Here is a 20,569-nt window from a genome sequence, read left to right on the forward strand (position 1 = left end):
ACCAGCATCGCACAAAGTGTGTTTACGTTTTCTTGTCTCTCTCTCAATTAGGACAATGATTTTCTTCTTTTTCTACCTCATCTCACTTGGAAGAGGCCCTCTCCTCTGTGGGTGGTCGATACAGGGGACAGGTGGTCGGCAGTCAGCTCAAGCTCCCCCGCGCCCACACGCTGTGCTGTCTGCCATGTGTTTCCCCTCCACAGGTATGGGTAGGCCCCTGCACACCTGTGGAGGGAAAACACATTGACAATGAAGCATGTTGGATGAAGCTCAGTCATTCCCCTTGGCTCCGAGGCCCAGGACAGTCCATTTATATGCATGGCCACAGTCCACTTAAGCCCCATATGGGAAGCCAGTTACACAGTTGTTCAGAGGTCGATAAATCAATAGAGACTATCAAACTACAATTTCAATGTTGATTCCTTTACAGGGGACCTACAGCATATATAATCAGCTGCCATTGTATTTTTCATCCATACATTAGTATAATTTGACACAGTGGATGAAGTGAATGGAAAAACTAAGTGTTTATGTGTGTGTGTGTGTGTGTGTGTGCGTGCCTTAGAGAATAAATGTAATAGAGACATCACCGAGAGGAAACCCTGAGGCGAAATGGACATAGTGGCCGAATTTGGTATTGCAGCTCGAGCCAGCGCTGGGCCGTCGACTATCATGGCGCACGTTCATGTTATTGGGGCCATGACACGTGAACGCCGTTTCATACGTGAGCACGCGCAATGATAGTCATTCATGATTCATGATAGTCCCACTAAACACCATCTGTCCCGGAACGGGTCACATCTGAAACTTTAGCCCCTGCTCTTAACCCTCGGGACCAGTAATTGCCTGTTTTGGCAAATGGCGTGCCCACACACAGTAATTGCCTATATGTCCTCCATATTTGGGGGCGGTAGGGTCATAGTATGATCTATCTGTGCTGCCAGACACCATGTCAGCAGCATCCATCCCTGCATTCCACACCATGTTGTTTCCCTAGCAACTGGAACCAAGAAAGTTCTGGCAGCCAAGTCTATGTTTTTTTTTAGAAGCACTTTGACCCTTGTCAGGGATTTCAGCCGTGTGTGTTATTTTGAAGAATAGATTCGACCCTGCTTGAACCGGAAGTAGTAATGAGTCATTTTAGTGCCATAGTGGGTCCCCATCGTCCCTCACCTCATATCACCTCCATTTGAGCTTCAATGCCGAGAAAAAAGGCAGCATAAAACGCTTCAGTCCTCTCCGAACTTTGTTCCAAAAGACAAAGCAAAACGTTCTTGTTGGGTTGGTAATATGTTGCAGTATCATTTCCTTCCTGTGACTCTCTATGTGAGTTAACCCATTTAGGCCCTGACGTCGAAATAAGAAAGACGTTCGCTCTGAAAGAATATATATTGAAAGATTTGTGCCGCATTCTTACGATTTTTCAAAATTAGCAGACCTACAAGCTCGTAGCCACTCGGTGGCGCGCTATGAGCTTGTAGATCTGATATTTTTCAATAGCTAAAGGCAATTTTTCATCCAGATCAGGTCCGTCAGGAAAAGACGCGTTCACCTCAAGGGGAGTCTTGAGGCGTGGTCTCTTACAATTTTACTGGTGCACATTCTTGACGATATATAGTACATGGGTGAAAGGATTAACGACACTGTCTTGAGTGGTTTCTTATATATTTTTTTAAGTGGTGCAAACTACTTCCTTAAGTGAGTATGTGTGTGTGTGTGTGTGTGTGCTCGTCCCTGCCTGGTTGGCTGGGTAACAGCATGGTTGTAACTCTGTCATTTCTCAACCGTTTCGGACACAGGGCGGCTCGCCGGAATCGGGCCGGCACCCTGGATGCGTTCCTGTGGGTATGGAACTCCCCCCCCCCCCCCACCCCCCGGGGACCCCCACACGGAGTTGCACCACTTACTTCACACGGGTGTGATTTTTTCAATTGGAGGTTTGCACAGCAGCAGCAGCAGTCTGCCTCGAGAAACGTACACGTTTCGGCACGCCTGCCTTCCTCAGCAGTTCAAACAAAGTTATTTTCACTGAATCAGAAATCTGTACACTGTAACCTCTCCCTGCACTTGGAAGTTAAAACATTCTCTCTTATCTGAACTGACCCTCTGGCAGGAATCATTTCCCCATAGCAGTGTTTTACTGATGTCCCATCTTCACAGACAACCATCCCTGCACATCTTAACATTGAACCAGAACAAAAATAATAGCCATAGGCCAGTCAGTGGTTCTCAAAGGTACTTTCAGGTCAACTGCCCCAACATGTATTTGGCGGCGGACCGGCCAGACCCTCATCTGAACATATTTTGTGTACAAAGAAAATTCAAAATGATTGAAAATGTCTCCAATATAGCCGATGTACAAGCTCACACAGCGCGTCAAAGTGACTCGCGGTGAGCTTGTACATCTTCTATTTTTGAATAGCCAAAGTACAACATAATGGATAAAGCGGCTATAATGATTGAGATGCTATTTTAACTGAACCATTGCCTCTTAGGCTATATGTATGCTGCTGTAGCAGTAATTGAGACAAACCCCTATAGGACGTCCCACTAGATGCATGGTTTTGGTCAATGGTTCAGCACCACCACTAACGGACAGCGACAAGCGAGCCCTGTACTTGGGACCCAGCAGCGCACTTCTCGATTGCTAATCAAAAACGTTATTGATTGAATAATCGCTATAAGAGAATAATCTGTATAGTTGCAGCCCTAATCGGAATCAACCAGCTAAACTGGGAATTATGGTTTACAAATATTAACGATTTAGTTGTTGTTTTCTAATCAAAATGGATTATTTACTATGGCATAGCTAAAGGAGGCCATATATAAAACATTTATACTACACATTTTGTTTTAGTTTTTGAAAATGTTAGGCCTATGCATTTTTTAACAGTTGAAGGGAAACGATTATGACGATGTGGATGATACCAGTATACCGCTTCAACACCTCTCAACACTCTCTATTGTCTTGGTTTAGTCCCTCTAATCCCATCTTTGATGTGATGTTGACCCAGTCTAGCCCAATGTGGAAGGACTGGCAAGACGCTGGATCTGAGATTATGAATACACAAAATGTGAAAAATATTCAGGGGTGGCCTATACACTGGCAGCCTGCACAGAAAGCTGGAACAGTTTGCAAGATTTACTGTAGCCCTGACAGTCGGATACCATACACAGCCCTTATTGAGATGAAATCCGTGCATCAAAATGTCTTAAAAGCATCAAGCAGTTTAACGGAACATCAGCTTCAAAATGCCTCCGTTTTGTGCCAGTACATCATATCCACAAAGGGAGTTTGCCTTCTAAAATGTCATTTTCATGAGTCAGCCTCTTCATGTTTTGTTTCGTGGATACATTTTGAACCAAGCCTTTCAATGTGTAGCAATGAGTCACAAAAACAGCCTTTGATTTAACAGCCACTCCTGAAAAGGTTAAAACTTGAACTTGAAAATGTAGGACATTTTTAACAGATACATTTGTAAAGATGAAGGGGAAAACGATTCTGACAATTATGCAATTGTAATTATCTCAAATAATGAAATGTGTGATGAATGAAGTCGATGGTGTACATAATTATGACATACCTCCCACTACACCTCTTCAACACCTCAACACTCACCGTTCTCTTTGTTTAGGACTCATTAGCCAGTGTGATTTCTGGTCTACTCTAGAGAGGCGGATTCAAATTTGCAGCCGAAAAACTGCCCGGTGGATGCTATGGTTCACCGATCTGTTCCCGCCCCTCCCCTCCTCTCCCCTCCCCTCCCCGGTAGAACACGGCAGAGAACACCGACGTCACCAACACTGACGTCGTCAAATTTGGAGCGACGCCCCTTTGCAAAACACACTCCACCACATACTGTAGGAGACTAGGAGTAGGAGTGAACCTAGTATTTGCCAGTATTCTGTCTCGTTCACCCAGGCTTATTTTTTATTTTGAAAACAAAACGCCTGCGGCCCCCGAGGCTGCGTATAGACACGTTCATTGTCGGAGACGTACTGTGAATCGTCACCTCACTCCTCGACTCCTCAACCCCCCCAAGTGATATGAGAGAACAAATGAGAATACAACAAAATTGAGTATATATATTTTTACCCAAATTAGAATGTACACCGTAAAATCTTCTCTTAATTTGTAACTCCTGAGAGTGCACAAATGTATAACCAAAGGGACCCATACGGACGGGGTCCATGTGGTTACATTCGTACACACTCAGAGTTAAGTTCAGGGTCGTATGAGTGTTTGAACACGGAACACGACGGAGACAGGAAACAAACAGACGGCCAGGAAGGTCAGGGCTCATCTGGAATGCCATTTTCGACCCTGTGACCCTGTCATTGGCCACCATAACAGGAAGGGGAGGGCTGACGGCAGGAGGAAACGGGAAGTAGACATGGGGACAGCAGGACTGACATGGCGCACGCGATGAAGGTATCTATATACGCAGCTATGGTCTGAGGTCACGGCTTTCCTTTCTTTACAGATTATCAGGACAAAAAGAGGGGAGACCGGATGACCAAGAACTCCTATAAGATTGTGCAGTTTGAGTCTAGTCCAGGCCGCGAGGAAACCGCCGGGGAGGGGGGGGAGACCAGACAGTGGCCTTGTGGTTAGAATGTCTGCCCTGAAACTGGGAGGTCGGGGTTCGATGACCTTGGCCGGGTCATACCAAAGACTGTAAAAATGGGACCCAATGCCTCCCTGCTTGGCACTCACTCAGCATCAAAGGGTTGGATTGGGGGGTCAAATCTACTAATCAAATGATTACCGAGCACAGCACAGCTGCAGCTCACCACTCCCTGGCTGCGGCTCACCGCTCCTAGAGATGGGTCAAATGCGGAGAACAAATGTCACTGCGGTAACGTGTGTGACAAATCCTACAACTTGGTATTTTTTTAGGGGTGGGGCTTGCATTTCTTATACAGTGTACAGTGCAACTTTACGCATTTGTGGCACCCCCTATGGACAGAAGTGAAATCGCCTTTGTAGGTGCGCTCTATAGTACCGAAGGCCAGATGTCACTCCTGGGTCACAGGAGTTATTCTTTGTATTTGAAATATATACAAGATATACAAGCTCACATCGCAATGCGGGTGTGTGAGCATAGAGGTCTGCATGCGCGACACCATTGCGACCAACATATATTTAATTAAACTTGATGGACTGCAGGTGCGCGTGCATCCGTGCACAAAAAGGCTCTGCTGCCGCGATCATGAGCGCTATCCTCCCGTTCTTATGACAGCGACTGTAGGTGTGGTTTTGAGGACAACTGATTTGAATTGCTATAAGAACCGTGTTCCAAAAGTGCCTCTGTGTCGTCTATGATATTGAGTTACATTTGACAGCATCTTGTGTTTGGAGGAAATAAATTGGATAAAATTAGTACCTTTTCACCATCATTGGATGCCTTCAAATCCACATGAAAGCCTCCTCTGTGTTCCTGCAGCTCTCCTGCTGTGGCTGCAGTGAGACTTTTTTAACCACATTAACCGTTTGGCTGTGTGTTTGTGTGTGTGTGTGTGTGTGTGCGCAGGTGTCCTTCTTCCTGTTCATCGTGTTCGTGGTGTACACCATGCTGCCCTTCTCCATGAGGGGAGCGGTCATGGCCAGCATCGTCACCTGCCTGTCTCACACCATCACGCTGACCGTCTGTCTGGCCTCCACTGCCCTGGAGCTGGAGCCACTCGTCTGGCAGGTAAGGGTCACTTTACCTTATGATGCCCAAAGCTCTTACTTTTTCAAATTAAAAAGAATAGCAGATCTACTAGCTCAAAATGCCTTGCATCGCAAGGCGTTTTGAGCTTGTAGATCTGCTATTTTTTTCTACTTTTGCGCGACAGTGTAGTATGATGAAGTATAGGGCATTCGTTTATAACAAAAAACGTTCAAATATGAGACGTTTCTGCCTGACAGACACGTCACATCACTTTAACGACGAAAGCTGCTTTTTAAGCTAATGATGTGTCGCATCACAAAATAACCTAAATTCATTCAGACACGGTACTCTTTAAGTAAAAACAAGACATGGCCTAGTAATTACTGTTGACAGTAATGACTAGTCTTGACTGTCTAGCCCAAATATGGAGGGACAGCAAGACGGTGGATCTGGGATTATGAACACAAAATGTGATAAATACTTTACACTGTGTGAAATGTATTCAGGGGTTTACCTCCGGGGGCCGTGTGCACGGAAATCTGTCTCTGTTCAGTCTGGATACCATACATGGCCCTTATTGAGACGAGATTTGTACATCAAAAACAGCAGTTTTCCAGAACATCAGCTTCAAAATGGCTCCGTTTTTTTGTTTTGTTTTTTTGCTAACCAAATATCTTGTACCAACATGTCTTGGCCATGCACTTTTTTAGCAATCTCTTACTTTTTGTAAGTTCTGCGTCTCGTGGATAATTTGTGAACCGAGCCTTTCAATGTAGCTCAGTCACCCAAATAGCCTTTTAAATGAACAGCAACTACTGAAAGGTTAATTAAGCTCCACTAGATGCCACTGCATCTTACTTTACACCCACAGTAAGTAAAATCTACTTTTTTAATTTTTGACCAGCCCTGGCAAGAACACACTGCTGGGCAGAGTCACATTGGGGTCTACACTTGACAGGGAGACGGACACAAAGCAGGGGCAGAGGCCCGGATCGTGACAGTATAATAGAAGGATTCCTTATTCACATTTTTCAAATGTACAGTCAAATTTAATTATGTTCCATTCATGTTACTTGTTAGCGTCTTTTGGCTGTATTTTCATTATTTTGGTCTGTCTGTGCGTGCGTGCGTGCGCACTACACACTTTGTGATGGCTGTTAACTGAAACGTCAATAGGTGTTTGTTTATTCAACTCTGGACATTATAATTAAGGAATGCACTCTCACCTCCACAAGCTAGGAGTCAGAACGTCACGCACATTTTAGCATTGTAAGTGGTGAGACATTGATCAAAATGCTCTTTGTAATTTGTATTAATATCACAAATGCTGCTACGTTGTCCAAGGAACAAAAATACATTTTACACTAACGTACCTGCAGACAAGATGTAACGTACCTGCAGACAAGATGTCACAATAAAGACCACCTTGAACATTACAGTACATGATTACAGTAACATGTAACAACTCAGTGACCTTGTGGTTAGAGTGTCCGCCCTGAGACTGGGAGGTCGGGGTTCAATCCCCGGCCGGGTCATACCAAAGACTGTAAAAATGGGACCCAGTGCCTCCCTGCTTGACACTTAGCATCAAGGGTTGGATTGGGGGTAAGTCCCTGCGACATACTAGCGTCATGTACTTGTACATCAAGTTGCCTCACGCTACAGAAACAGGACATAGGCTCCTGCCCCTATGGGCCTCATGGCTCGGCAAGGCTACTTAACATGTATGGGAGAGACTTCAGCCTTGACTGAACATTTGAGGAAATTGATTATTATACACACACACACGCACGCACGCACGCACGCACGCACGCACGCACGCACACACACACACACACACACACACACACACACACACACACACACACCCACACACACACACACACAATTTAAGTACATTTGTTTTTATCACTTCTCCTCCACTGGCCTCTTTCCTTGATTATCCATCTGAAAAACAGCCGTCTAATCTACTCTCTATTAGCTGCAGCCACGCATGCACACAATCCAATCCAATCCACTTTATTTACAGAGCATGTTTAGAACAACAGTGTTGAACCTAAGTGCTGTGCACAACAACGCACGCACGCACGCACGCACACACACACACACACGCACACACACACACACACACACACACACACACACACTGACATTGGAAAAACACATTGACAATTAAGCAGGTTTGATGAGGCTCATTAATTCCCTTGGCTCCGAGGCCAGGGCAGTCCATTTATATGCATGGCCACAGTTTAAGGAGCTTGAAGGTGGACACAGTGGATGAAGTGAATGGAAAATAAGGTGCAAGTGTGTGTTTAGATCAGGTTCTATGATATAATGGTGCCAGTGGGCAGATATGTGGATAAGAAGATTGACTGTCATCACTTCCTGATATCAACACGCACGCATGCACGCACACACGCACACACACACACACACACACACACACACACACACACACACACACACACACACACACACACTGCTGGAGTGGTAGATATTTACTGTCCCACGCACGTGTACAATATTTTACAACAGTAGCTACTTATATTTTGTTATTTAAAGCTGTGATTATTTATTTAAGAAGCACTGTTCTGAACCAATGTTCGCCTTCAAAAAAAAATGTAATGTAATCATCCTTAACCTTTAAGCTAAAATAATTATGACCGGGGACTTAAAATCCTTGTTTTAATTGATGGCCTTGCCCTTATAAAAGGATGAAATTCCAGGCCTGGTGAACGGTCAAAGTTCAGATAAATGTATATATTTATTGAGTTGTGTTTCTGTATTGTGCATGTGACAGATCTTAGCGAACGTGATCATCTTCACCTGTGGTAACCTGGCCGGGGCCTACCACAAACACCTGATGGACCTGGCACTGAGACAGACCTACCAGGACACCTGCAACTGCATCAAGTCCCCCATCAAACTGGAGTTTGAGAAGCACCAACAGGTATCCACGAACACACACACACACACACACACACACACACACACACACACGCACGTGCGCGCACATGTGCGCACACGTTTGTATTATTATACTTGTGAGGTCACCAGGCGCAAGTTTTAATTGCGCCTGCTCATTTTTTTGTGTCGTTGCTTCCAATCACAACTGCATTTTCTGTGTTAATAAAGAGTTGGAGAGACAGCTGAGACCCTGCTGTTGAACAAACACTCTATAGCAATAATTACTATCAGAATATAGAACTATTTAACCCATTAGACCTAAGTTCGATTCTACAAATGTCTTCTACATTTTGACAGTTTTCTGAAAAACCCATGTTTCTATGTCAGTGGTCCCCACCTTTTTCATGTCAAGGACCCCAAAAATAGCAGATCTACAAGCTCATAGCGCGCCACCGAGTGGTGCGCTACGAGCTTGTAGATCTGCTATTTTTCAATAGCTAAAGTATAACATAATGCTTAGTTAAAACACCAAAAGGGGTTCCCGTCCAGAATGGGTTAACATATACAGTATATAAGAGAAAACTTCGATGCCGGTGTGGACAACTTAAAAAAAAATATATATATATATCTGAAGTTCTGAACCCTCACAATGTCTATACGGTCTCAAATTCGACTATACTTTTGGGGACATTTGGCCTTCACAAGTAGCCAAAAGTGTAGTGGTGCACGTATACACATACGGCATACACACACACTCACTCACAGATGCGCATGTGCACGTGTCTGTGTGTTCTTGGCTGGCCCCAATCTTCTATGTCATTCAGTGGCAAATTGATTGTGTCTATAATATAGACATTCTATCCACATATTATGTGGATAGAATGCTCTCGCTCTCTCTGTAGACCACAAACTAGACGTTTTTACTTCACATGATGTTCAAACCAAGAACATTCTTCCATCTGATTACTCCATCACCTGATCTCAATTCTCATCCGGTGTATTGTTGCCATAGCAGTGCTGATGTCGGCCATAGCTCTGACCGACTGCAATACAAGCGACTGCTTCTCGTGTCATAGTGCCCGCATGCACCTCTACTCCAGTCTCCCAGGCCTGTGGTTATGAAAGCAGCACTCGTGCTCCTTCGGGTTTGAAATGTCCTTGATTTGATTTTAATTTCTCTTTGGCATGGTCCACTTCAGCTGCTTTCAGCCTACATGCTAAGAGCTGCTGATTGAGGTCTGTGACGAATCTGTTGTTCATGAAGACCTTCATGCGCAGATGTGCGAGTGCGTGTGTGCGTGCGTGCGTGCGTGCGTGCGTTCGTGCGCGCACACACACACACACACACACACACACTATGAAAATGTGCAATTCCCGTCAGTCGGTGTATCACTCAAAATCCCCATACATGGGAAAGTCTCCATATATGGTGCCCAGGTCTCGTGACATCACGTGACATCATCAGAGATGGAGATGCCCTTTTTTTCTCCTGAACCGTGATGCCATAGTAAATGTGATCTTGTGAACCAGGCATACTTAATGAACTGGTGGGCGTGTCCACATAAAAGCATGATTTGATGAAATACTGTACACTTTTTGGAAAAAGTTCTTCCTCCATATTATAATAATACCTGATGATCATGTTTTAGCGTGGAAAAAAATCGTGGCGCTCCATCTTTAACTTCAAAATGTTCATTTTTCAGGAAATGAAAAAAGATCACATTAATAAATAGAGCTGCGCTTCCATGTCTATTTATACCCTGGATTGTTTATAGCAGAGTGTTTGTAGTTCTTTTCTAGTATGGCTGAAAGTTTGAAGCGTCCTCTTCTCCCCTTCTCGGCTAATTTGCCAGTTGTGTTTTAGAGAATAAGCCTGCAGTGTGAACAATATAATGACTCTCTCTGCTGTGAGCTGCATTTATGACTCACACCCCCCCCTTCAGGCCACTGTTCAGTCACACGCACGCACGCACGCACGCACGCACACACACACACACACACACACACACACACACAAAAACGCACACACACGCACACAAAAAGGCACGCGCACACACACACACACACACACACACACACACACACACACAAAAACGCACGCGCACACACACACACACACACAAAAATGCACACACACACACACACAAAAACGCACGCGCGCGCACACACACACACACACACACACACACACACACACACAAAAACGCACGCACGCACACACACACACACACACACACACACAAAAATGCACACACACACAAAAACGCACACACGCACGACGCACGCATAAACACACAAAAACGCACACACGCACGCAGCTGAAATACAGGCAGGGGGCTGACTTAATGGAACAGATCGAGGCAGCGTGTTCCCATTTACAAAACTGATGAGAAAAACGGAAATATATCCACACACCTGCCATAATTTGCAACCGTGGTAATGTTTCTCTTCCGCTCTGACTTATGATATACACTAAATCAAATGGACCCAATCTGTTGCATGCTGTCGGAAAACAGTAGGAAACAATGAATTTCCCCTTTCACATAATATGTGAAAGTGCATATTATCGTATGCGCATAATATGGATTTTATACACAGTTTATACAGCTCATAAATCCACAATAGTTTGTACCCCAAAAGTATGCAGGCCGAATAGTTTCTATACAGCTATAATATTTAAATAATAATCTCTGCTTCCCATCATGCACCTGTAACCCAGTGTTCCTTTGCACGGCGTTGATGACTCGCGTGTCACGTTACCGGCCGTAGCCAATCGGAAGAAGGAAAGACGAGAGCGGAGTTTCCTGTTGTGTTCCTGTTTCTGGGCCGTATTAAAAGGCTGTTTGCCGCCATCCGCAGTGATTGACCAGAACGCGGACGTTCTGGGATCATTGGTATAAAAAGTGAATTCATAACCGTGTTTAAATTCATGAATTAATATAGATTCATTAAATACGCTAAACAAGTTAATATTATTATGGTGAAATAAATCCTCTTAAGCCCCATCCCCCACCTCATGAACAGCTCTGTGGGGTAAATGGAGACCCAATTGGTCTCAGGTTCCAACTCCGATGTTTTTGATTTCCCCCCCTGGACCCCCCTGGGGTTTAAGACCATTGCTGATGTTATGCTGTGGGCGAGGTTGCAATATTTAACGCTTCTGAAGATAATTTACTGTTTAGAGTCCCAGCCGTCCCCAAACTCTATTGGCTGTGCACCCCCTGTTACCTCCTGATCTATTGCTGACGCACCCCCCCAACGCTCAGTCTCGTTGTATTTGGCCGAAAATGATTTTGGCAGAATCACAGAATTACAGAATGGCACTGAGGGACGTGCAGCTGTTGTATACTCCCACAGCTGCTCTATTCATCTCCTTGCAACAGTGGTTTACCGGATTTTCTAAATAACACCATAAAATAACACCGTAAAACCGCCATTACCCTTTTCATGTCACGCACCCCCTAGAAGGCGTTTGCGCACCACAAGGGGTGCACAGACCACAGTTTGGGAACCCCTGGTTTAGACGTACAGAGGGACTAATGGCGGCTTTCAGAAACGGATGCTGGCGTGATGCTAGGGGGAGGGGGTTAAGCATTATGTCACACTTTAGCTATTTTTGAAACATCGTGAAAATGTGGCACAAATTTGGAATATATGTTCTTTCAGAGCGAACGTTTTTAACTCGCACGTTTGCTTCTGGGGGGTCTCTGGGACAACATATTTTCAGATGGGGTCCTTCACATGAAATATTTTGAAAACCACTGATATAGAAACATGAGGTTTGAGGAGCGCCCGTCGCGTGTGGAGATAGAACAGGAACAATGCAAAGGGTAAGCCAGTGACGAGGACCATACGTCACAATTCACCTATAGCTAAGACCCGGCCTCTCACACTTGGACACTTTCCAGCCAGGCTCATTCATTCAAATGTAAATGTAAATTTACATTGGAAGGGGCTTATAAGGATATAATATATGCAAAAACCAAATGCCAAAGTACGAAACACAACATAATCATACTGTATACAAAATATGGAATATAAGTATAAAGTGCAAAACCAGCAACCATATTATGCTAGATTAGATGGTATATGTTAACCATAACCCTACCTGCAGTTAGAGACATGTAGGGTCATTCATAACAATGATGTAATTCACTGGAATGGTCTGAAATCCTCAATAGCCCACTTAATGCCCTTAAAGAGAAATAATGACTAGCGAAAGTAGTTTACAGCGTTGGCATTTAGCACACGCACTTATCCAGAGCGATTTACAAATGTCAGATCTGAGTAGTCAGATTAAGCGCTTCAGAAAAACTCTGGGTTACCAAGTAAACAATGAACTGAGCATCCTTCTGTCTAAACCACTGCTTCCCAAACACGGAACCATTTGGGTCTCAGACACATTGTTATGGCTCACCCTTATTGGTTTTTAATTATTATTATTTCAAAACATTTTCTAAAAACATTCCCCAAATGTTTGTTTATTATTATTATTAATATATTTTCTTTCATGAATTAAAATAATTCAAAGATAATTTTTTCTGATATCACAACAACCCCCCCCCCCCCCAGAGCAAGCATGAGATAATATTCCATGAACAATATTGACAATCAATTACATATTACAATGAACATGCATCAAATTCAACTTCAGTAAGAACTAGACCTGAGGTCGATTCTACAAATATCTTCTAAATCCTGACAGTTTTCTGAAAAACCTACGTTTCCATATGTCAGTGCTTCTTAAACTATTTCATGTCAAGGACCCACAGAAAAATGTGTATTTGGCCAGAAGCAAAGATTTGAGTTTCAAAAGGTTAGCTCTGAAATAATATATATTCAAAGATTTGTGCCACATCTTTATAGCAGAAATAGCAGATCTACAAGCTCATAGCGCTATGAGCTTGGAAATATGCTATTTTTCAATAGCTAAAGTATAACATAAGTCTTAAAACTCCAAAAGGGTTTTTTTCAAAAGGGGAAATTCACCCACGATGCTGTACGACCTGCTTTGACAGCTAAGCATGTAGTGAGCAGTGAACTGAGGCCATGCTCAGTTCACTGCTCACAAAGACAAAGATTGAATTGCACGGTGGGAATGTGGCTGTGACTGAGACAGCTTGTATAGCGAGTGAGAATGAAGAGAGTTGACGTGGGGAGACAGCTGTTTTAAAGGAGCACGAATGAATTCAACTTTTAGAGAATTAATGAATTTTCCGGGGGAAATAGATATAATGAAACCTCCTGCCTGTCATGTCATGTAATCGCAGCTTTCGATCTCACTATAAGTAAGTAAACAAATTAACCCATTCTGACCGGGCACCCATTTTGGTGTTAGCATCATGTTATGCTTTACCTATTGAAAAATAGCAGATCTACAAGCTCATATCGCGCCACCGAGTGGCGCGATACGAGCTTGTAGGTCTGCTATTTTTGAAAAATTTGAAGAACGACTGACATTTTTAGAATCTGATCTCAGGTCAGAATGGGTTCATCAGACCAGTGTGTGTCCAGTGGAAACCTCGTATGAATCTGATCTCAGGTCAGAATGGGTTAAGGAGAAGCAGGACTCAACCATCAGGATTCGAACCCCATTAATGTATTACTTGCGCAAGCAGAGCGCGCAAGTACTAGTTTCGTCTAGGACGATGTTCGATGCGTATGCGTCGCTTGTATTGCAGTCGGTCAAAGCTATGGCCGACATCAGCACTGCTATTGTAATGACTACTTGTGCCTGATACGGCAGTGGTGCCGGATTACATACATGTATACATAGGGGCATTACCTTTAATCCTCCCGACACTAAAACATATCGTCATTACGTCACCATCGAAAACCAATTACACTCTGGCATTGGGTCCTTGTTTAATCCACATCTTTATTACGTCATCATTGAGAGATAGTTATCCCAGTTATATCCTGACGTCATATGCTGGGACGACACATACGCATTAAACGGGGTGCAAAGTAACCACAGTATACCGCTAATCAATTTACAAATTACATATACATGCACATAGAGGCATTTCCTTTAATCCACCCGACACTGATCGACATATACGTCACCATCGAAAGCCGTCGCTTTTACCATACTTCACAATACTACTTTTTTACCTCCAAAAACTAGGTACTGTACGTAGCAAATAGCTAAACCTAATAATTCAATATTTCAAACGTTCTTTCACAGAGAAGCTGAGATTTGACAGTTTGTAGCGGTCGACAGTACTTGAGTTTATTCCACATTTTGGTCTACTGCAGGACGTGTAATGGTGTATTAGGAAACATTAGGCAAACATTTCAGCACGTTTCTGAACATTTTTGAAACTTTTCACTTATAATAACATGGCCAAAATTATATCTTTACCTGGTGCGTTGTTCAAATCATCCGTTCAACAAATCAAAACATGGAGGGTGGCACGGACTCCATGTTCCAGTGTTCATCAGTGAAGGCTATAATTGTAGTCTGAGTGTGACCCTCCATGATTTCTCGAAATAATGGGAACACGAGGTGCTCCGTGTCTGGCACACAACGCTGGCCCATCTGCCATCTGTCAAAATGTGGATAGGAAATTGTGGAGGGCAGCGATCCAGGAATCCGAGTTGGTGTTGGCTAGACCTCACTCTCGCAGCAACTAACTAACGTAAAAATATCACAGCGGTGGCCTAAAAAAGAAAGCCTTTTTTGTTTGTTTCATTGATGAAAAGCTTCTCTGTATGGCTGTCCAGGAGCGGCTGCTGTTATCCCTCCTGCCAGCCCACATAGCCAGGGTGATGAAGGCCGAGATCATCCAGAGGCTGCAGGGACCCAACCTGGGCAGAGCGGAGAACACCAACAACTTCCACAACCTCTACGTACAGCGGCACACCAACGTCAGGTCAAACAACCTCCTCTCAACACCTCACTTCTTACTTATGCTTGTTGTCACTTTACCGTTCTTTCCTCCTCGTCTTGTATCACCCTCTTCTCTTCTCTTCTCTTCTCTTCTCTTCTCTTCTCTTCTCTTCTCTTCTCTTCTCTTCTCTTCTCTTCTCTTCTCTTCTCTTCTCTTCTCTCCTCTCCTCTCCTCCTCTGTTACAATCTTCTAATTAGCCCGTAGTTTTACTTTGTCTCCTGACAATGCAGCATCTTGACTCTCTTCTTAAGTCCTTTTCATCTTCTGGAGCCATATTCAATTTACACTTGATCCACCTTTTGTATGCTTTGGGTTGATGAGGGCAAACACAGAGAGGTGCACATCCTGCACCCAATCCACCAATGAGCTGAGCACAATTCATACTGTACACTTCTGTCGGATCGCTTTCTCATTACAGCAGAGCTTTGCAGGGAAAAGTAATAAGTGGAGTGAAGCTGGGCTCGTGTGTGTGTGGATGTGCTCGTGTGTAAGGGTATATGTGCGCTTGGGTGCACAAAGACATATGCATGCCAACTGCCAAGTGTGTGTATGGATATACACGTATGTATACCGTATATACAGTATACATTGTATTGTCATGATTTATACTATTACATTTATACTATACTGTGCGTGCGTGTAACACCGCGTGTGTTTTATTATTCATGAATTCTATGACCAGGCCAATTACTATGAACGTAGGTTTTTAAAAATGTTAATGCCTCGACCCCTTGTTATTGTGCAGGACCCTGACAATAAATGGAACACTTATGAATTGTGTGTGTGTGTGTGTGTGTGTGTGTGTGTGTGTGTGTGTGTGTGTGTGTGTGTGTGTGTGTGTGTGTGTGTGTGTGTGTGTGTGTGTGTGTGTGTGTGTGTGTGTGTGTGTGTGTGTGTGTGTGTGTGTGTGTGTGTGTGTGTGTGTGTGTGCGCGTGTGTCTGCGTCTGCAGTATTCTGTATGCGGACATCGTGGGCTTCACCAGACTGGCCAGCGACTGCTCTCCGGGGGAGCTGGTGCACATGCTCAACGAGCTGTTTGGCAAGTTTGACCAGATAGCCAAGGTAACACAACGAGGTGCAGCTGTGGACTTTGAAGGTTTTGCATGTAAAACCCTGCATTGTTCTGATCATATGTATAGTCTGGGAAAAGATACCTCACTGCAGTGGTTCCCAAAGTGGGGTCCAGGGACCCCCAGGGGTCCTTGAGGGAGCTCCAGGGGGTACCCAGCTAAAGGACAGTTTGGAAACAAATGGGCCCTTTTGGGTCTGTAACTCTGAGAGTGTACAAACGGATGGAACCTAACGGTCCCTGGCATATATTTTTCAACTGGGGGTCCGCGGGCTCATCAGTGTCAATTTGGGGATCCTTGACATGAAAACGTTTGGGAAACACTGCCCTACTGCGTCCGCTGTGCTTTCCCCCCAATAACATCTCCAGTCCTGACAAAAGAACAATGAGATTTATGTTAAAACACAAACACACACACACACACACACGTCCACGCTCAATTACACGCCCGCACGCACGTGCACACACACACACACGCCCGCATGCACGTGCACACACACACACACGCCTGCACGCACGTGTGCACACACACACACACACACACACACACATACACACGCAGGCGCACGTGCGCACACATGCATCCCAGAAAGCCTGTCCTCTCCCCATCATGTATGTTTCAAGGGCATCTGTGTCCAGTTGACAGCCACAGGTTGTAAAGGCGTGGGCTGAGAGTGTGTGTGTGTGTGTGTGTGTGTGTGTGTGTGTGTGTGTGTGTGTGTGTGTGTGTGTGTGTGTGTGTGTGTGTGTGTGTGTGTGTGTGTGATTGTGTGATTGTGTGTGTGTGTGTGTGTGTGTGTGTGTGTGTGTGTGTGTGTGTGTGTGCGTGCGTGCATGCGTGTGCAGTCTCCAGGGTTTTACTCGCTCCACCATTCTGACAGTTGAGTCACGCTGTCTGTCTAGCATGCCCAGAGCATAGCTCTGTCTGTCTGTCCGTCTGTCTAGCATGCCCAGAGCACAGCTCTGTCTGTCTGTCTGTCTAGCATGCCCAGAGCATAGCTCTGCTATGGCCGTTATATAAGCTGTGGCCATCCGTCGAGGTCTCAACGCATCCCACCAGAACAGAGATGTTCTGGTGGGAACATGTTGCTGCGTGTGGCGTGGGCAGTACACACAGTACACACAGTACACCGGGTCATGGGTTCGAGGGGCTGACTTTTGCAATTGGAGCAGTGGGTTCCCAAACTTTTCCATGTCAAGGACCCCCAAATTGACACTAATTATAACCCGCGGACCCCCATTTGTCAAGATATGCCAGGGACCCCCCATAAGAGAAGATTCTCAACCTGTGTGACATGCATATTAGTCTACCGACCCCCATTTAATGGCATTTCTATCTCTGAGACCCCAAATTATATCAATGTTAATTTTACTCTGAGATTGTACAAATGGAACCAAATGGACCCTAATGGGTCCATTTGGTTCCATTTGTCCACTCTCAGAGTTACAGACCCATAAGGGTCCATTTGGTCGCACTCCACTTTGGGAAGCACTGCATTAGAGCCCGGCAGATACATCGTTGATGGCCGATACTGTCTCTCGTCTAGTATCTTTATTGTCCAACAGCACCGGTATCAGCACTTTATGTGGATTGTGCATTATTTACATTCACCCATTCACACACCGATGGCGGTGGAAACCATGCAAGGCACCAACCTGCACTTCAGGGATCAATTTTTAGGTTCAGCGTCTTGCTCATGTGACACTAACCCGGGATCGAACCGGGAACCTCACTGTTCCCATGCTACCTTAAAGCGTGATATGGTTGACCGGAGTCTCACAGGGCTCCGTACTAGTGTGTTTTCGGTTTTCTGTTATTGTTGGATCGGCCCATCCAACCTGACCTCCCTATTTCTGACATTGCTGCCATTACCTGAAAAAGGTTTATAATAGTATTCAAATGTTCAAATACAGCAGATCTATGATATTCTGTATATCTTGTATCATTGCTGTCGGGCAGCAACCCCTTATCTGCAATTTGTTTGAATTTTTTGTAATGTTTTTTCCGTGAATGAATGAACGCATCATGATGCAATGTGTTTTGCGCTTGTAGATTGGCTGCTTTTACTTTCTTTTTTAAATAATAATTGAACGGTTTTGGAACGGTTTTGGACACAGGCATACTTTAGAAGGTTTCCATCCAACAACAAGGATCTCTCGCTCTCTGTCTCTCTCTCTCTCTCTCTCTCTCTCTCTCTCTCTAGGAGAACGAGTGCATGCGTATCAAAATCCTGGGTGATTGCTATTACTGTGTGTCTGGGCTGCCAGAGTCTCTACCGCAGCACGCCAAGAACTGTGTGAAGATGGGTCTGGACATGTGTGAGGCAATCAAGTAAAACACACACACACACACACACACACACACACACACAGACACACACACACACACACGCTCACACACTCACACACACACTAGCTAACCTACAACATATTACAATTAGCAATTTGTCAGATACTCTTATCCAGAGCGGCTTACAATGTAGAAGGTCAGTGTGTGCCATGAGCGTTTGTCAAACAATATATATTTACGCACGCACGCGCTCGCATGCACACACACACACACACACACACACACACACACACACACACACACACACACACACACACACACACACACACACACACATACACACACATACACACATACACGTGTGTGTGTGTGCGCGTGTGTGTGTGTGCGCACACAATCACATGGGAATGTCTGTCAGACTGATTAAATGGAAGCAGTGCCAGACAGTGTCAGCTGTGTTTGTACTTCAGATCAAATGCGAAAGTCAGACGATAAGCTCACTGCCTAAATAAATAACAAATACAAACTTTTTTTGGGGAGGATATTATCTTTCGCTGGTATACGTTTGAGGAAATTCATTCCACTTCCGACTGTCTACATTTCCAAAATGTACGTTAATACATAGAGTTTCAGACATAGAGTTGCTTAACAAAATATCCTCAACGCTATAGGACCCTGCAGCATTTGTTTTGGACCTGTACTTCTGAATTCTGGAAAGTTCCAATAGACCACAGACAGAGCAGGGGTGTGGCCAAAAAGAAATGCCAAGTTGTATGACTTTCGCATTGCAACGCATTGTGAGTGTGTAGTTTGGCTATTTTTTGAGTGGTGCAACCACTCCTACAATAGCAATGTCCGGACTAGCAATGTCCGGACTAGCGGACTAGCAATGTCCGTGTTCACCTATGTGTTGGTTCATGAGCACCAGTATGAGTACCAGTAGGGGCCATGCAGAAACAGAGAGAGACAGACACTGTTGCTTGCTAATGAGAGAGAGGGAGGGGGGGGGGGGGGGGAGGGGAGATGCACCACTCGGTTCACATGGGTGTGATTTTCGACAAATGATTAGGGACGCTAGGATTTTTAACACCCTCCAATCAATCAATCTCTCTCTCTCTCACACACATGCACGTCGATTACACACAAAAACATCTATACACAATGTTTTTTTTTTGTTTTTTTGTCATGGTCACAGGAAGGTCCGTGATGCTACTGGCGTTGACATCAACATGCGCGTCGGCGTTCACTCTGGTAACGTCTTATGTGGCGTGATCGGCCTCCAGAAGTGGCAGTACGACGTCTGGTCACATGATGTCACCCTGGCCAATCACATGGAGGCAGGGGGCGTGCCTGGGTAAGACCACCCAAAAACAATACACACCATAAACAACAATAAATAATGATAGAGGATAAAACAAGCTATATACGCAGTGGTATTTTCAACCCATCATGGGTTAAAAAACATTTAGGGAATAAAAGCAGATTTATGAAAGTGAGGGATTTGAAACGGGGATGGACTCAGCAAAGGCTCGGTCACCTTTTGTTTTCAACTTGGAAGTTGGGATTTCTAGGAGCGCTTTGTCTGAGGACCTCAGACAAAGTCAATTCTAGTGTGAGATCTGTCCACGGTGTTGACAAATGTGGTCCCGCCTCGCCACACCGGTTTATCCCACATGAATAAGCAGAATGCGGCGGAGAAGAGCAACCTCTCCAAACATGTGAAGTTCTTCCCACCAATCGTCTCCGTGCATT

At 44.6% G+C, this 20,569-nt stretch overlaps 1 protein-coding gene across 1 annotated transcript in view; it reads left to right on the top strand.

The window, feature by feature from the left end:
* The window catches only part of adcy2b (adenylate cyclase 2b (brain)), a 66,615-nt gene that overhangs the window by 16,397 nt on the left and 29,649 nt on the right, over window positions 1–20,569 (top strand). The window contains exons 3-8 of the mRNA XM_080787719.1: window positions 5,535–5,696; window positions 8,458–8,607; window positions 15,291–15,439; window positions 16,409–16,520; window positions 18,732–18,859; window positions 20,013–20,171. Coding sequence (XP_080643845.1) covers window positions 5,535–5,696; window positions 8,458–8,607; window positions 15,291–15,439; window positions 16,409–16,520; window positions 18,732–18,859; window positions 20,013–20,171 — 860 coding nt within the window. The remainder of the gene's footprint in view (window positions 1–5,534; window positions 5,697–8,457; window positions 8,608–15,290; window positions 15,440–16,408; window positions 16,521–18,731; window positions 18,860–20,012; window positions 20,172–20,569) is intronic.

The sequence above is a fragment of the Protomyctophum bolini genome (assembly GCF_963924005.1).
Source record: "Protomyctophum bolini genome assembly, chromosome: 17".
Classification (NCBI taxonomy): domain Eukaryota; kingdom Metazoa; phylum Chordata; class Actinopteri; order Myctophiformes; family Myctophidae; genus Protomyctophum; species Protomyctophum bolini.